Here is a 17,946-nt window from a genome sequence, read left to right on the forward strand (position 1 = left end):
GTTACACAGTAATGGTAACTAAACAAATATTAAAACTTCTAATTTATTTTGATGGGAACATTTCTCGAATAGTAAATATTTATTTGTTCTTTATTTGTTATTTTTTCTGTCGTCATCTTTCCCTCAATAGTTCGTCATGACGATGACGAATATGCATACTTTTACGAACAATTTTGTTTACTAGAATTCTTACTATGCTCTTGGAACAATTAAAATTTACAATATGGATAATTTTACTTGCATATACTTCATGAACACCAAACATAAGCATGTTCAAAAGGCTAGAAAGTCAGTAATAACCTTGCATTCGTCATCTTACCCTCCCTTCACCGACCTAATTTAGTAAGATAAATTGAATGCGTACAGTTTACAGTGTTATCTCCTTCAGTGCTTGTGATCATGCGGTGGAATTCTTAAATGCGTTTGTATGATATCAAAGTAAGGTGTTTCAGTAAAGTTATAATCCTAGAGGTTTTGATTGTGTAACCCCTATGTCTGTCACTTGAAACTGGCCTGGCATTTTATGTCCTTACTTAACATGCATTTTTATTAATTTTCCATACATTGTACTTTAGAGACAAAAAAAGAGCATCTGGTATTCAAATCCAAAGTTCAGAAGGTTCTTTGAACTGGAGTAATTTTGGAAAAAAATATAAAAATATTAACATAAGCATTTACAAAAATTAGACTATAAAAAAAAGACTTTCTATAACACATTTATTATAGTAGCTATATTTTGGTCAAGTAAGTTTTGAACTTAAATAATAATATATTTAATTTAGATTGCTGTATATTACAATTTTGATGGACAGTTTGCATTCATAATTTTTTTTAAACATTCAAATTACAGATATATGTAGGAAACTTTCAGAAAGTGACAGAAAGTGAATTATACTAATAGGTACATATTCCCATAATTTTAACAGCTGCTACCACTGGCATCTTCAGAGTACTTCCCAGAAATCTTGGCATGGCTTGTCGTCCAGGATGATCCCTTTGCGATGTGTACATTATTCAAAGTGACCTGGATAGGCTTGGCATCACTGAATCCATCAAAAACATACTTTCCAGCTGTCAGGACCTTGATGTTGTTGAAGTTTATGCCACGGAATTCTGGTATCAGGTTGCCGCTCGCCGACTTGCTGTACTGCGTGTCCAGGACGATGGGGTTGGCGACATTCTTCATGCAGACGTTGGTGTATGTGACGCCAGTCACCAGGCCCCCGCGCGATCGGTCGCTCTTTATGCGCAGGCCGTTCGTGGTGCCCTGCAAGGTCAATGTGCTAACCGTCACGTCGCTGACCCCACTGTTGACCTCGCTGCCGATGGACATGCCATGTCCTGAGCCGAAGTGGTTGTTGGTTATAGAGACGTGGCTGGTCGCCGCATTGCCAGCCTTGATGGCCACATTGTCATCCCCGGTGCTGATGCTGCAGTGGGTGATGGTGACGTTTTTGGATCCAGCCGGGTCGATGCCATCAGTGTTGCGAGCATTGGACGGTGTGTTGATGGTCACTCCCCAAGCTGTGAATCCATCTGTCTGGCTGGTGACGACATGGAAGTTGGGAGAGTTCTTCAGCGTTATTCCATAAAGAGTAATATCCTTGCAGTTGTCAATTTCTATCAGACGGGGACAGTTCTGGTTCGTGTTCTTCAGTTGCGCCTCGTGCGCCAGCTCCCACCAGGTGATCCCCTTGCCGGTCATCGTTACCCCGCCCTGGCCATCAATGGTGCCCTTGCCGTAAATGCCGCTGCCGGTGGCACCCTTCATGTAAATTAATGGGTGGCACCCACTGCTCGAGCTGCTCAAGGTGCCACAGAGGTTCTTCCCCGTGTCGAATTCTTTCGGGTTAGAGCTGGCCTTCAGCACCGCTCCACTGTCGATCCACAGGCCGACTCCAGAGGGGATGGTCAGCGGGCCCGAGACGAAGGTGCCGGACGCCAGATGGACGGCCTTGCCCTTGCTGCAGGAGGTGAGGGCCTTCTGGAGGACACTTGTCTCGTCGCCGCCAGTTCCTCGCAGGGACACGCAGGCTGCTGGGATCTTGGGCTCGGAGACGGTCCGCAGATCTCTGGCAGTTACCTCATGCAGAAGTACCACCATCAGAAGAGCCAGCATGAAGCGGGCCCAGGGCATCGGGCGAGCGCCTGGTTGTTTCATTATTGATGAAACTTCCTGCTGTAATAATTTATTAAACATTTCATAAATCAATTGATTTTAATAATTTTTTGAACATGTAAATTACACAGTTAAAATAAGTCTGTATTTACTATGCCAAATAATTATTGTAGCAAATGATCAAAACGAAACCATATATAATGTTTCTTATTGTTTAACAGCATAATCATTCAATATTTAGAATTATAATAAATTACAGTACCTATATGTTTTAAAATTAATAACAAAACTGTATTTCAATAGAATATTTTGAAAGTGAATTACAAAAAGTTACTTTCAGAGAAAAGGAAAATTTAATTTAATATTTTTGATAGAAAATTGAAAAACATTCAGTGGATAATGTGTAAAATACCTAAATTAAGATTGTCTATATGACTATATATTTTATGCAATATGAAAAAGGTCTACTAAGTTTAAAGATTTTGTATATAAAATTAGAATTCCTCTTCAACTTTTGTTATCACCACTGTGTAATGTATGTAAGGAAAAAAAATTGAGACTTACAATGTAACAGATTATAATGGAACTATGTTAAATATTATTCAATAGAGTTCAATGAAGAAGCTTTTTTACTCATAGAAACCCTTTTCTAAACAATCCTTTAAAGGAATCCTAATATTTAAAATTATTCTTTGATCGTTCTTGTTAAGTATGTTTGGATTTGTGATCTCGAGTGTTTCACACCGAATGGGTGTTTTTATTTACATCTCCGCAAACTTTGTTCACTCTTCAATAATTTATTTAGTACCTATGTCCTTCTATCCACAACGCAACAAAGAACGTTCAAGCACATATTCCATTCTGTTACCCCCTCCAATTTTTAGCATTACCAGTCACGCCAAATATTTGGCACACTTACCATAATTAGACTTTAAGTATCAAAATTCTGAATTTTTTCATCATGTTGCATAGATATTTTTTGTTTGCATAAATATTTTATGAATTATACCACATTTTTAATGCACCTGGAACCTATTCACTCCAGCTCCAAAATATATGAACGTGTTGCCCTTCATTTATTGCCATAGCTCTTATTTTCTTATTTTGTGTATCAAACTTATGAATAAGGGTCTATTAGAGATTAGACAAAACTTTTTAACCACTAAGCATATCAACTGTAACATAAGGAATGGTTCAAAAAATCCATGTATATATAAAATATTATTTCAGTTATTTATGTTTTACTTTTAATTTACTTATATGCCATTTAAATTATCTGTTAAAATTACTAAATTATTATTACAATTATTATATATTATTAATTGGGTATATTATGTGAAAAAACAACTAAAATTCATTTGGGCTTTAACATTTTATATAGTTGATAAAAGAAAATACTGAAAATATGTTTTTTTTTTTAACTATCATGAAGGAAGGGCCTTGACCGTTACAGATTTATAAAACATTTGTTTGTATTTATATTTGTTTCTATTTTATATACTGTTGCAATGGGTTATTATAACCACATAACAGTTATTTTAATAGCGATAAAGATATTAAAAACATTACATAATGCGCAGTTGAGTAGATGAGAACATTTTGAATCACAACTAACTAAAGTTCTACCTGAAAATGATGGGTATGGTAGCCGTTTAGAGTCAGCTAGGCAGGTTTATAAAATAAAGCATGCTGGTGCACACTCGATTTGGAATAGGCAATAAATATGGTGGTCATGAAAGGCATGAAATTAATGGTTTAGGAAATTAATTTAAGTTTTTCGTCCAACAGCCTGCCTCGGGTTAGGTGGTGATGGCGTTGCGTATTATAAGACTAGCTCTAGTGCACGTAAGACTCCTTGACCTTGGACGTGGCGTCGCGTCGCCACGTGGCAGAGGCGGTGGCGGCAGGTTTACCAGAAAAGGTCACATCAAGTTTTCAGCTCCCCAGTTACAAATGGCAGATCCGGTAGAAGCGATTTATTGCAGAATGGTGCTTGTCCACACTGACGACGCAGTCTCGGCCCGTACTTATCGCGAGGCCATAGCCTGTTCTTACACATGACCGATATGGGTGCGTCCATGTATCTTACGGGTGTCACTGGCGGAAGGCAACGGATGCTCTTAATCATTGCAGGATCCTACAACTTGCACAACGAAGCCCGGAGGGTTTGGGAATCACACCACATGATGCGTAGACACCATAATTTGGAACCCTTACATTAATAAACCGAAATAATTAAGCGAGAACGCCCATCGGCGTGTTGCAACCTCGTTCCACATAAATATAAGATAAAAAATAGCGTTACACTTATCTAAGGTCTACTGATACAGAATCTAAGACTGACACCATTTGAGCGGCTGTAAGGGGGCATCGATAGTCCTCGACTCTTAATGGATCAAATTGCTTTAGTTCACTTTTCGCTGAACTGGCGGTCCCGTGCGGGCGCAGCTGTAAAAGTAACAAGGTCGTGGTTAATTAAGGTGAGGCCTCGTGCACAGGCATGGCTTACGTAAATACAACCAAATGTGCACAAGTGCACTGAATGGTTAATAAACAGCCCTTATATGAAGCGGGACGTGTGTGTGTGGATTCAATAAACAAAAGATTTAATAAACTCACACTACATAGGTATTGATGAATTTTGATCAGTTGAAAGCGAAAGTGATTGGCTCGACAGTGCGGGGGTGACCTCCGCAAACGGTGGTTTCGGCGCGATACGTGTATAAAATTATGTCTAACGCGAGTGCACGTTTGCGTAAAAGGGCTGAAGTAGGTATATATAGTAGGTTCTGGGACACCGGGTCCAGGGTTGGGATCTAAGGATCCGTGGCGGCCATCTTGGATTACGTAACTTCTGGTGGCCATCTTGGATTACGTCACTTCTGGCGGCCATTTTGAATAAATCACTTCCGGCGACCATCTTGGATTACATCATTTCCGGCGACAATCTTGGATTACGTCACTTCCGACCACCATTATGTTTTTCTAGAACATTCTACCATTTTGATTTATGACATCATAAATAATAATAAAAATTATATAATAATATTATTATTAAATTTCACCATCACCTTAAAATCGAACACCCCACTCCTATGAATTTTACATTTCGTTACGTCCGCCATCTTTGAAAAGTATAATTATTAACGTAGAAAGTCGGGAAAAAAAGAAAAAAATTATTAAATAAAATTTAATTCAATTTTAACCATCATCTTATAATCAAGTTCCCCATTTCTATTCATTGCTCATCATGTTACTATTACATCTCCAGCATCTGTCGGAGGCAGCCATCTTGTTTATGTCTGCTGGAGAACGCCATATTGATTTCATCCGATGTCGTCATCACTATCCTAAAGTACCTTAGTGTATGTATGTAAGGTCGAGCTTCAATTCTCTACCAGTATTGTTATGAACCTTATAGACTAAAAATCGAAAAGTCCACAACCATTTTCTTAAATTTTTATATAACAAGATATATGTTATCATATATCAAATTAAACATCTCATCGTTGTGGATGTGATGGCTGTAGTAATAATAATTAAAAAAACAATTAGTAAATTTAATTGAGGTGGTCAGAAGCAAAGGGGTGTAAGTGAATCTAGGATAGTTTGGAGGCTTTCAGGATTTTTTTCTCAAAAAAGAATAAACGTTTTGTTTTTTAGTTTTAAAAACTTGGTACATGGCAACAGAAATCTTAGAGTAAACAATATATTCCCTTCAACCATCCAACTTCCATTTGCCTACAAACAGTTTCCTTTAACATTCAATTAAACATAAATCTATTATTTTGTCTCATACACCCATTTGATTCTAAATGGCTCAATTTATTTACTTCATTTAGGACCAGAAATTTTTCAGAGTCCTACAAGTAATATTCTCTTCTCGTGCTTGCGTACTCGTGTTTTAAAAGCTGCATGAAAGCAGATATTTTTAATGTCTGCGTATAATTACATTTTACCATTCTCTAAGACAATTAAAAAAATAATAAGTAATATGTAGGTAAAATCTTATTTATTAAATTAAGAACATATTTTATACAACAAAAATTAATACCAAACAAAAACTATACATCAAAAACTGAAACCATATAGCAAAAATGGATACTGTATGACAAAAAACTGAAACTTTACAGCAAAAATAGAAACTATACATCAAAAATAGAAAAAATACAGCAGAAAACCATATACAGTAAAATATTTACATGTCATCACCTACATACCTGTGGGGGACCGTACGTATGCTATCCTCACAGATTCGGTGCTTGTCATCCTCCCACGTAATGATAGCTTATTGTTGTACTCGGTATAGAGTACATGCTGGCGTGAGAACAGAGGTGTAGGAACAGAGTATTTCTGTTGTGTCCACCAATAGGAACGTAGTACGTGGAGGGGTAGGAATGTGGGGAGTACTATTGTATTCGGAAAAACCCAGCATGACTCATGCGCAGGTCGTAGCAGGTCTGTGAGGGGTGGGGGGTGGAAATGTAACCTGACAGCCGAACATGACAAACCACTTTCGAGCCAGTCCGAGTGCACCCACTAATAACCTAGGTGATTAGAGATTAGGTCGCGAGGCACTGTCTACATCATGACTCATCACTCAAGAATGACTGAGCTTCTACAGCAGGCCTGTTAATCACCGACTTCACGAGCGCAACAGGATCACACAATGGCTCGCTACCTAAGCCTGTTACAACAGGTCCATTAGTCCACGACTTCGTGGCACCAAGCTGTGTTCGGGGAACAGACAGCTAAATACTCATTATAGATATGTAAGTAAATAATAAGGTTTGATTGTTTAATACATTTATTAAAAGTAAGAATGCATTACAAAACTATAACATTAAAAATTTATTCTACATTTATTATCTCCGAAATTTTTTTTAAAATCTTTTGCATATCATTGCGTACAATCAGGTGAACATCCACAGTATGCAGGGTCGTTGGTTCGAAGAAAGTACTTGTAGTTTTCAAATTGTTTTTAGCAGACTTGCGAGGATTCTTTTCTTTCTGGTACACTTTTCGCGCGTTGGAAATTTGTTCTTTCACGGTTTGAATATCAATTTCACTCGTAGTAATGGAGTTTGTTGCAGGATTGTATAACTGTATGGTTGCATACTCGGGTGAATGAAGGGGTAGTCTTTCCTGATTATTAGCGAACTCAATTACTTGATCGATAGAACTCGGTAGTACTATTTATTCCCTCATGTAATAAACAGGACACTGTCCGTATATTTGACAGCTAACAATAATTAGACAATGCTCGTATGAAGTCAAGTCATCAGAAACCAAAGTATGAAATAGTCCGCCACATGTTTCCGTATAGCTTTTTAAATCACTGCCACTCCAATAACAGTAGCTTACCTGGGATAAAGCTTGTTTCACACTGACGTACGGATTAGCAGGATGAAACGTCTGCATGCTGAGGCTTCTAAACCCGTACTGATCAGTTTTTTACATATACTACTGATCAGTTTTAACATATAACCGGTTAAAACCTGTCTGTATGACTCATCATTTAAAAATATATGCAAACAGTCGGCGAATGCTTTCGCAGAAAACATGGTAGTGGTGATGACAGTTACAATCACAATTAATCTCTGTAGAACTTGTTCTGGTATTAGGGTCTCTAGCTTCATTACTTGAAGAATTAATATTGAACACAGGACATATTGAAGAATCACAAGTTTTAGTTTCAAATATTTTTATTGCTGATTTCTCTCCACGCAAATAGCCGACATGGCAACCATCATTACATTGTTCAGAGAACACAACATATCCATCCGAACTATAAGTTACAGTTTTATAACCCTTTAATAAAATAACATAATCGGTGTCCTCACTGTAGTGCACCATTTTACATACTGAGACATTATTCTTCATTACACATTATTTTAATCCTTTTCATTTAGTTTCTTGCACCAAGCCTGACGAGCACGACTGTGTGGTGTTTAAGGTATTTCTTCATCTACCCCGACATTGTCGAAACACTCGGTACATTCTACATTGTAAACAATCTGCTATTTCAGAGTCATTTTTCAAGTTGGCAGGTAAGTAGTCGTACACCCACTTTATTTTATTGGCTGTGTACACCAGTAAAAATTATTTAGGCAAGTAGGGTAGTTCTTCGTCTTGTCGAGATCAGTGAGCATACCGCACCTTCCAAATGCTAAAATGTAACTGGTTTCATCTTCAGCATCGGAAACAGCCCACTTTGTTTTATCAGCCAACCATTCATTCAAAGCTTTCGAGTTACACTCTGCACACTGCAACCTTTTTTTACGTCAGTGGCATTCATGTAATTTATTTTCATACTTCACAACAAGGTATTCAAGTGGCGGATAGAAAAACGCGCTTTGCAGGTCGACAATATTAACACTGTCTACAGTACTTCGACAAATTTTCTGCAGCCAGAACTTCTGCTGAAGGTCAGCCACGTAGATTGTTCCACTTAGTAGATTTCTTATGGTGCTGCCGAACTTGCGGAATGGAAGTTCACCTTGATGCCATCGAAGTCCATGTTGAGTGCAGGCTAGTCGAATGTTGGTTTTCTTGCATCGCTGCTGTAGGTATTTCCAGTCGTATGTTGGTTTGAATGTGTTTACTGTAGTCACTCCATCTTTACCAGTAAATGCAAGTTCTTTAAGAACGAACCCATTTTGTGAGTTTAGTCCTTGCGCGTTACACGTCATTCTGATACTGACTCATCTCTGCTGCATTCGCTTCCTTATATCTTTGGTGCTAAGGCAGAACTCAATATGTCACAAAAATTCGACTTTTATGTTTTAATGCTAATATGTACATCATGTGGTGAATTTTATGATAGCAAAACCAGATATTAAAAAAATTCTGTAATGGTTTTTAACGTAAAAAAGAATTCCAATATGTTAATTTATTTGTATTTGATCGTTGGTAAAACCCAACATGTTTGACATATTGGACCCTGGCATCCTTTCGCAACAAGGGTGTATATGTGAAATCGATATGTCAGAGTTATTGGGATTTGGCTGTTTCTTAGCCTATCATTATCCAGACTTATCTCGTCTTCACTTCGCGCAGACGTCTTCCATCGCTTGGTTGTCTTTCTTGTCAGCTCTTTATTTTGAAGCAGTTTTCTCATAACAGTGTAAAATGGATGGTAGTAGTAAGAGTGCCAGGCTCCTCAAAATGAGTTTGGGTAAGTATGTTTTATGCAAGTTATGATTATTTATATAAAACCTGTTAGCAAGGGTCAAAACTACATTGTACTGTGCATTTATTTTTAGATTTGATGAATGAAGGCCATGTTTATGAATTGGAAACCATGTCGCCACTTTCACTGCCGATGGATATGCAGCTTACGCAAACCTATTGTGCAAACAACGAATTTGAGGGAACTGAAACCCAGGATATGATGGCTACTTTCGAATGTTGTCAAGGTAGCACTTTAATCTTTACTTCAATACCGTGCATAATATATGCAACATAGCCATTTTATAAAACCAAGCCTATATTGTTTGCGCAGGATGATCCCATGATGAGCAGGATTGCAGAGAAACAGCCGGTACGAAAACTAGTGAATTCATAGAAGACTTCATCCCTGTTTTTAGAGAGGCTATAATAGAAGGTAAAATACTTACAAAACTTCTCATAATAATCAATTGTTGACTCAATGATGTGTTGTGCTATGGTCATTGTACCGAATAAGAAAATGTGTGCTGTGGTTGCAAAAACAGGGTTCTCCTGACCTTACATTTCAGTATCGCTCCAAACTTAACTCGTGCGAAAGCCATTTTATAGTAATTTGTAGGGTTAACAATATATTTATTTACTTCCATGATAGGTTAACCTTAAGTATCAATACATGAGTGATCGCCCTTCATTCAAATCCAGGAAGATCATCAACAATAGATATATTGCACATCAGTTATCAAAATATCAAGTTAGGGCTGACCTCCGTAGCACGCAAGCCTGTCGTGTGACAGATTTTGGGTTCGAGTCCCCGGCAAGTTAAGGCATGAATGTAAATTTGCGACATCAACTGGCAACTTACACTTAGCAAATTACAAATTACTAAGCTTGCAATGACAACATACAAGTTATTACAGTTAACTTAAAGCAGAAATTATTTGAATATTGACAAAATTTAATTAAATACTAAAAATAATGGAAAATTGATTTTACTTATAGTATGTTCTATTTTGCACAACTGAACAGTTTTTTTAAGCAATCTCGAATTACTCATTAATGCACACGATGACAAATGTAAAACGTATCTGCAAAATAATACTTGATATCACAAAATGGGCCCTGGGTAGTCGAGTGGCTAGAGCACTCGCCTCCTACGAAGGTGATCCGGGTTCGATCCCCGCGAGGTGACATGGATTTTTGCATGTTCGTATCAGACAATGTCGCTGGTCGGCGGGTTTTCTCTAAAACTTCCGTTTCCTCCGCCCTAGCAATTCGGTGCTGTTCCACTGTAGGGTCTCATTCAATGTCATAGCTAAGGGAATGTGGCATCCTACGGGCTTCAATGAAACCAACTCGGTGGATGCTACCCCCACGTGGGTTGTATATACTTGTGTCAAACCTACTCGAGAATACCAAAACATCTTATACGGGATAATGCCAATGTTATTATTTTATTCAAAATGGATGACCTAAATCTTAAACATGCATATGATGACCATATTTCGAGCGATATTACATTTAACGAGTTTAAACAAAAGTGTTCCATGTGTTGGAAAGATAGGTTCGGTTTCATCTCGATTTTCAAAGATTTTCCTCTATATAATGGACGTTTCAGAAGTCAGTTGGATCAGTATATCGTTAGAGATGGTTGACTCTATAAGTAAGTTCGGTCATAGTGCCTTGAAACGTACGCGTGAAAAAAGTAATATTATAGAAATGCGTGATGGGAACTTGTCGGCAAATGGAAAAATTTTACGTAATTTAGGACAGCCTACACATTCTACAGATGCTAGCATGAAACAGTATGTGCAGGAAATAAACTCGGAAACATTACAAAGTCTGAAACTAGTTGTGGACTCTAAGTGAAAAACAAAATGAAAATCTTGAACATTTATTTACTAACATAAGAAATGTGTTTGATGAAATTCTAAACAACAAACTAAAAATTGTAATGGACGATGTGAATGAGAAAATTATGTCTCTGAGTCATGATGAGAAATTATTTATACCTACACTGTGAACACATCCGCGAATATTTACTAAAACAGAGTGAGGGAATGAAACTGGTAGTTGAAAAAAGTTTTACTAATTTACATCAAGAGTTACTGAACGATATGAATGCTCGCATGGATAGATTAGAAGAACCTATAGTTATTAAACCATTACAAGAATCTATAACGTTACCGCAAAAGGGGAGAAAGTAGGCCTCGTAAAGGTATATAAATACGCGATGATAGAATTAACCGTCATTTTATTAACATGTCTGAATCAGCGAAAGAGCTGCATGACATAATCAAAAGTATTCGAGATAAATACTTACTCGCGAAGAAGGAAAAGTTAGGGTGTGATATTGTTAACGAAAGAATATTCGAGTCAATTACTTCGCGTCTAGATAATTAAAAATATGAAAATGTTCCTCCTAACCTCGTTCAAACTGAAAATGTTTATTCTGAAGCGAAAGAAAAGAATCCGACTAAATCTTACTGTAGAAAGCGCCGGATCGTACATGTAAACGAAGAAGATGTACCGATTTCATATTTATTACAGAATAAAAAATTACGTTCATCAGAAGTTGAGCCGGAAACTCTTGCTGCGACATACTTATCTTCATACTCGTCACGCAAAAGAGATCCTATTTATGGTGTTTTAAAATGTAGCAAAAAGTGGTACATGGTAAATTGGAAGTAGGTACATTTTTTGCCTGGTGATGTCATACAAGTAAGTGGATTTACCACGACTGGGACACCTGGTCTTTATGATTTGCTGTTTATTAGAGATCCTCATCGATATACAAATACAGATTTAGAACAATATAAGCTAATGTTAAAAACTACAAGTGCTCATTACAAAAACAACTGTTCGAAAACTAACTCATTTAAAGATGAGCATCATATAAAGTATGATATTATATCTAAAATGTTCCCTGATGTAGGCGTTTCAACAGGATCTGGTATAGTTAGTAAATTATTTGATAATAAAAACTGTGTTACATATTGTGGAATGACCCGAATGAACTTGTAGATCGGCATCGTTTGCTGCTTGCTTCTGCAGAAGCAGGGAATTATTTGCATCAAAACGAAATAATATCCTTACTTTAAGAATTACAGGAAGACGGTTATATCTCGAAATGAGTCATCGAGGTATTGCAAAAGAATTACATAAGCCGGCGAGACGTACTTTTCCTAGACTAAGTGTTCTGATATTAGGGCTTTTAGACTTATTTCAGACGGATTTGGTTGAAATGATTCCTTATTCTAAAGTGAATGGTGGGTACAAGTATCTGCTTACTGTTATAGATGTTTATTCTAAACCAGCGTGGGCAGACGTGTAAAAATGCTAATAATGTAACATTAGCCATTGAGCATGTTTTTAAATTAAGTTAAACACCTAAGAATCTAATGACGGATTTTGGAAAAGAATTCTATGATAGTAAATTCCAGGCTCTTGTGAAAAAAGATGTAATAAACCATTATTCCACATCCGCCGAGATAAAAGTAGGGGTTGTAGAACACTTAAATCGTACTTTAAAGGAAGCCATGTGGAGGGAGTTCACAGCAAAAGGAAGTTATAAGTGGGTTGATATGTTACCGACATTATTAAATGACTAAGTATAACAACAGAAAACATCGAACAATCGGTATGGCGCCTGTTAATATAAAAGATGACTCGCTCCTGAAAACTGTTTATTCCAATGTGGATAAACTAGAGGTAAAAAAATGTAAAGCTAAAGTCGGAGAATTTGTACGTATTTCAAAATATAAACATACTTTTGAAAAAGGGTATACGCCTAACTGGTCCACAGAAATATTCCGTGTTGTTAAAATACGAAATTTCCGCCCGAGATGTTACTACTTGGAACATTTACGAGGTTCGGCGATACGCGGTGGATTCTATGCGGAAGAAATTCAGCCTACCAAGTACCCGAATGATTATTTGGTAAAGAAAGTGTTGAGACGAAAAGATGATAGGTTGTTTGTAAAGTGGTTAGGATTTAATAAATCTGAAAATTGTTGGATAAAAAATACTGATGTTTTAATGTAATGTGATGTAATTATTTTATGTTTAATGAATACAAGTTGTTAGTTTAAGCTAATAAATGTATGACTTAAATAAATGTTTTTTTATTTAAACCTTTTTCTCTAGCTACATGGTCGGGATGCCCGTCGAAGGTACTTCGGAGGTTGGAGCGAGTGGCGACAGGCTCGGGCTATTAGGGCCGGCGAAGGGCTGTAACAGGCTAGGAGTAGGTGCGTCAGAGGTTGTACGTCACGGGGAAGCGCGAGCTTGGGCAGGGCTGTCCAGGAGGGTGGGGAAGGGATAGCATAAATACCGTAGACGGCCAGAAGCACGCTTCAGTTTGTTGCTAGATAACATACATTGAAAACATGTCTTTTCACTGAAGCGATTTCGAGCATGGTTGGCTGAGTGCTGAGGAAGGCGAGATAATTAATATTTCGAGTGAGGAGGAGGTTGATGAAGAGTCATATCTCCACAACTGGACCGACATCGAGCGGTGTCGTCGCCAAGGCCACCGCTGGACTCGCAAGAAGCCATGGGGGCAGACTCCTGAGCGGGACCGCTCACCGCTCCAGTCAGCCCATAAAGTTTTTGGACCACCACCGCCACTCATCCCCATTGCTGATGTCTTGACAGCAGCCTGCTTCAAGTCTGATCGGGTCACCACCACCACTCATCCCCATTGCTGCTGTCGGGCAGCAGCAGCAAGCTACTGACTGTGCTGGGGTGTGTGGACCACTGTCACCGCCTCTCATCACGGATGGAGAGCTGACTCCGCTGATGGAGAATACCAGCCATCGCCCACCATCGACTTCGGCGGAGCCAACCCCGACGTCATCATCGCTATCACCATCAACCCCGAGCTGGCTACGCTCACCTGCCTCACTATCAAAGTGTGGGTGGGACACACCATCGTAAGGGGACCGCAGGCAAGTGAGCGTGTGTGGGTGTGTCGGATTGGAAGAGCTGTTCAATGTAAGAATAAACAGTCTCGAAAACATAATCGGGAACTTAACTGTTGATTTGCGACTCCTCAACATGTTTTTGCGCGCCCGATTTGGGAGCTAAATTGTTTATATTTTTGTGATTTGTGTTTTTGTGTTTATAATATTCTTTTCATTTATTTATTTCTTTGAATTCTAAAATTTGAAGTATCATGATTTAAAAGTTATTTTACCTAAAACTATATCATATAATAAAAGGAAGATAAGATTATACGCAGACATTAAAAATATCTGCTTCCATGAACTTTGAAAACATGAGTACGCAAACACGAGAAGAGAATATTACTTGTGAGTTAGGACTCTGAAAATTTTCTGGTCCTAAATGGAGTAAATAAATTAAATTTGCTAATTGTTTTTTAAATTATTATTACTGCAGCCATCACATCCACAACGATGAGATGTTTAATTTGATATATGATAACATATATCTTGTTATATAAAAGTTTAAGGAAATGGTTGTGGACTTTGTTAATTTTTAGTCTATAAGATTCATAACAACACTGGTAGAGAAACTCGACCTTACATACATACACTAAGGAACTTTAGCATGGTGATGACGACATCGGATGAAATCAAGATGGCGGTCTCCAGCAGAATAAACAAGATGGCTGCCTCCGACAGATGCTGGAGATGATATAGTAACATGGTGAGCTATGCATAGAAGTGGGGAGCTTGATTATAAGATAAAGGTAAAAATTTATTTAAATTTTATTTAATATATTTTTTCTTTTTTTTCCGACTTTCTAAGTTAATAATTATGCTTTTCAACGATGGCGGACGTAACGAAATGTGCAATACATCGGAGTAGGGTGTTCGAATTTAAGGTCATCATCAAATTTAATTAAATATTTTATTATATAATTTTTTATTATTTATGATATCATAAATCAAAATGGTGGAATTTTCTAGAAAAACATAATGGTGGTCGGAAGTGGCGTAATCCAAGCTGGCCGCCGGAAATGATGTAATCCAAGATGGTCGCCAGAAGTGACGTTATTCAAAATGGCCGCCAGAAGTGACGTAATCCAATATGGCCGCCGGAAGTGACGTCATCGAAGATGGCCACCGGAAGTGACATCATCGAAGATGGCTGCCGGAAGTGACGTATTCCAAGATGGCCGCCGGAAGTGACGTAATCCAAAATGGCCGCCACGAATCCTTAGATCCCGACCCTGGACATGGTGTCCCAGAACCTACTATATATACCTACTGGCTGATGGTTTACATATGGTTAATACATGATTATAATGATTGCTGATAGGTTTGTTCCATTAATTTCCACCTGTAAAATTATTTAAAACATTGCGATAGTCGCCACTGTGGACGAACGGACCACATGGTTTGTTGCACTGCCCTACGATAGTCGATAGTTGCCCTTGGCCTATGTTCGACGCACCGCACTGCCATACCCTGGCGGCGACGGACCATAATGGTCTGTGTGACCAGATGGAGAACCAATGGTTGACGTCAAGTTCGCAACATCATACTTATTTTATTCCCTATTATCAATACTTAGTTGAATTAATATTTTACATGCATTATTCACTTTTATGTTATCTCATATATAATAGTTTATGATCAAGATAACAGTAATAATTTAGACATATAGAAAAAATAGTAAATAAACTGAAACTATCATATGAAATATTAAATAAAAATATTTTTGTGCTGTAATAGTATTTTTCATAAACAAAGTATAAAGTACATAATTTTGACTTGTTGAAAGATTGCTGGCAAGGTATCTAAAATTTCATTAAAATAATAACTAAACTTTATTGCAAGCTTGTCACGCTAAACTTTATTCAAGCCATTCTGTTGAGACCGTGTCAAGCTTGCTACAAATTTGAATTAGTACACGTTTTAGTCAAGTGTGTCATACCAAGCTTAGTTTGCTGCAAAAATTTTCTTTTATCATCTGAGTAGCGTTCAGAATTATGCATGAAACATAATGAGCCGTCATGATAAACAATTTGTTTGAAAATTGTAAAAAAAGTGAAAAAGAATACTTAATTTTTTGGTAAAGTAAAAATTATGAAAAAGAAATCAAATATACCATCACAGTTTAATCAAAACGTTTATAACGAAAAAAAAAATTTCTTTGAAAATTATTCTGGTAAAGAAAAGCTACTTTAAATTTGTTCCAATTTTTCAAGATTTAAGTTTGTTTGACGGGCAAATATTTTACCTTAGTTCATTTTAAAATTTACTTACGAGTTCTCTGCAACTTCAGCAAATGATGAAGTATAATCTTATACTTCAAAAGGGGGCGTGTGAACTGTCTTCATTTATACACTATCACGAGGCACTTGATATTAAAACTAATCATGCTATTTGTTCGTGATCGCCATAGTTACACCATATCCACTCGAGATAAAAGAACCTATCTGGCGATGGAAAAACACTGTACTTTGGTATCGAAAGCTGCCGCAAATATGTCGCCCTTGTAATTGCGTCGAGATTTTGGCCATCAAAAATATAATTCAACCAAAAGTTATGGAAACCAAATGTGATAACGTGTGTGAGTGAAAACATGACACAACTTTCGCTTAAATAACATGCACATGAATAAATCTGTATCACTTTTGTTTGTGTTGAAATGGTTTGGGATAGCATTAATTAAAAATAGTGAGGGTTTTTGAGTTCCAGCTGCGCTTCGGAGGAGGACGGACGTGTCCCGGAGCTGCTCGTCTAGACCTTCAGGCCTAAGCTGTGTGTAGCACTTGTCAGTGCTACCCAGCTGCATTTTTGAAAGGTAGCCTGTGCACCCAGTGTGCGCAGGAAGGTAACAACGGTAACGGTAAACAGGTAGGGAGCAGCGGCTAATATGGCCCACTTAATAAAAAAAGACAATAACATAATAAATTACAGAAATAATTGTGCAACACTTTGTTACAAGAATACGTGACACATTTACTTTACATCCATGAACAATCATAAACTCAAATTCATAAAATATTACATATTTTGTATCATTTCATGAATGTATGCATTCACCATGAAGCGGTTGATGTAGAGTAGTATGGCCCAAAACATAAAGCCATATCATATTAATGGAATAAAACACATTTTAAGGTACAGAAGGGCTCAAACACTGTACACTGTTTACAAATAATTACTTAAGCAATTAAGGGTTGCGTTTACAATAGTCGTAGTATAAATACAATGTATTGTCAATATCTGCACAAATTTCATGTGCCCACCCTTCACATGTACGACACTGAATCCAATTTTCATCAAAAAATTCACCACAAACAATACAGTCAACATTTTCACCATTCGCTAAGTCCGACGAACCCTCAAAATGAGAGTTATGCTGTTTAATTTTCTTTTTACCATCGTAAACACATTTAATTTAGATTTTGCTCCTTTTGAATGTTCTGGCTGATCTCAATGTTATTTTTCCAATTTTAGTGGGGTTTTTTTTCTGAGCTTCTTCTTTTCTGATTTCTGTGTTTTTCTTTTCTATAAGTGCATCTCTTATTGGAGTTAAGGTCAATATCTCACTTCTTTCTGCCTTCCTCTTACGACTTGTCAGTCTTTTATCACTACACGATGGTAGAGGAGACAATTTTTGGAAGTTTTTCACAAACTCCGAACAGCTAACCCTAAGATGTGAATGTGTGTGTAGTTTCAAAG

General features: G+C 37.4%; 1 protein-coding gene across 1 annotated transcript; it reads right to left on the minus strand.

Moving 5' to 3' along the window:
* Positions 1-703: 703 nt before the first annotated feature.
* Positions 704-16,630, minus strand: LOC134527713 (endo-polygalacturonase-like). Its single transcript, XM_063360626.1, has 2 exons — positions 16,522-16,630; positions 704-2,179 (listed from the first exon to the last, which is right to left on the minus strand). The coding sequence occupies exon 2, from the start codon at positions 2,159-2,161 to the stop codon at positions 920-922; it is 1,242 nt and encodes a 413-aa protein (XP_063216696.1). The 5' UTR covers positions 2,162-2,179; positions 16,522-16,630; the 3' UTR covers positions 704-919.
* Positions 16,631-17,946: the final 1,316 nt, after the last annotated feature.

The sequence above is a fragment of the Bacillus rossius genome, chromosome 1, assembly GCF_032445375.1.
Source record: "Bacillus rossius redtenbacheri isolate Brsri chromosome 1, Brsri_v3, whole genome shotgun sequence".
NCBI lineage: Eukaryota > Metazoa > Arthropoda > Insecta > Phasmatodea > Bacillidae > Bacillus > Bacillus rossius.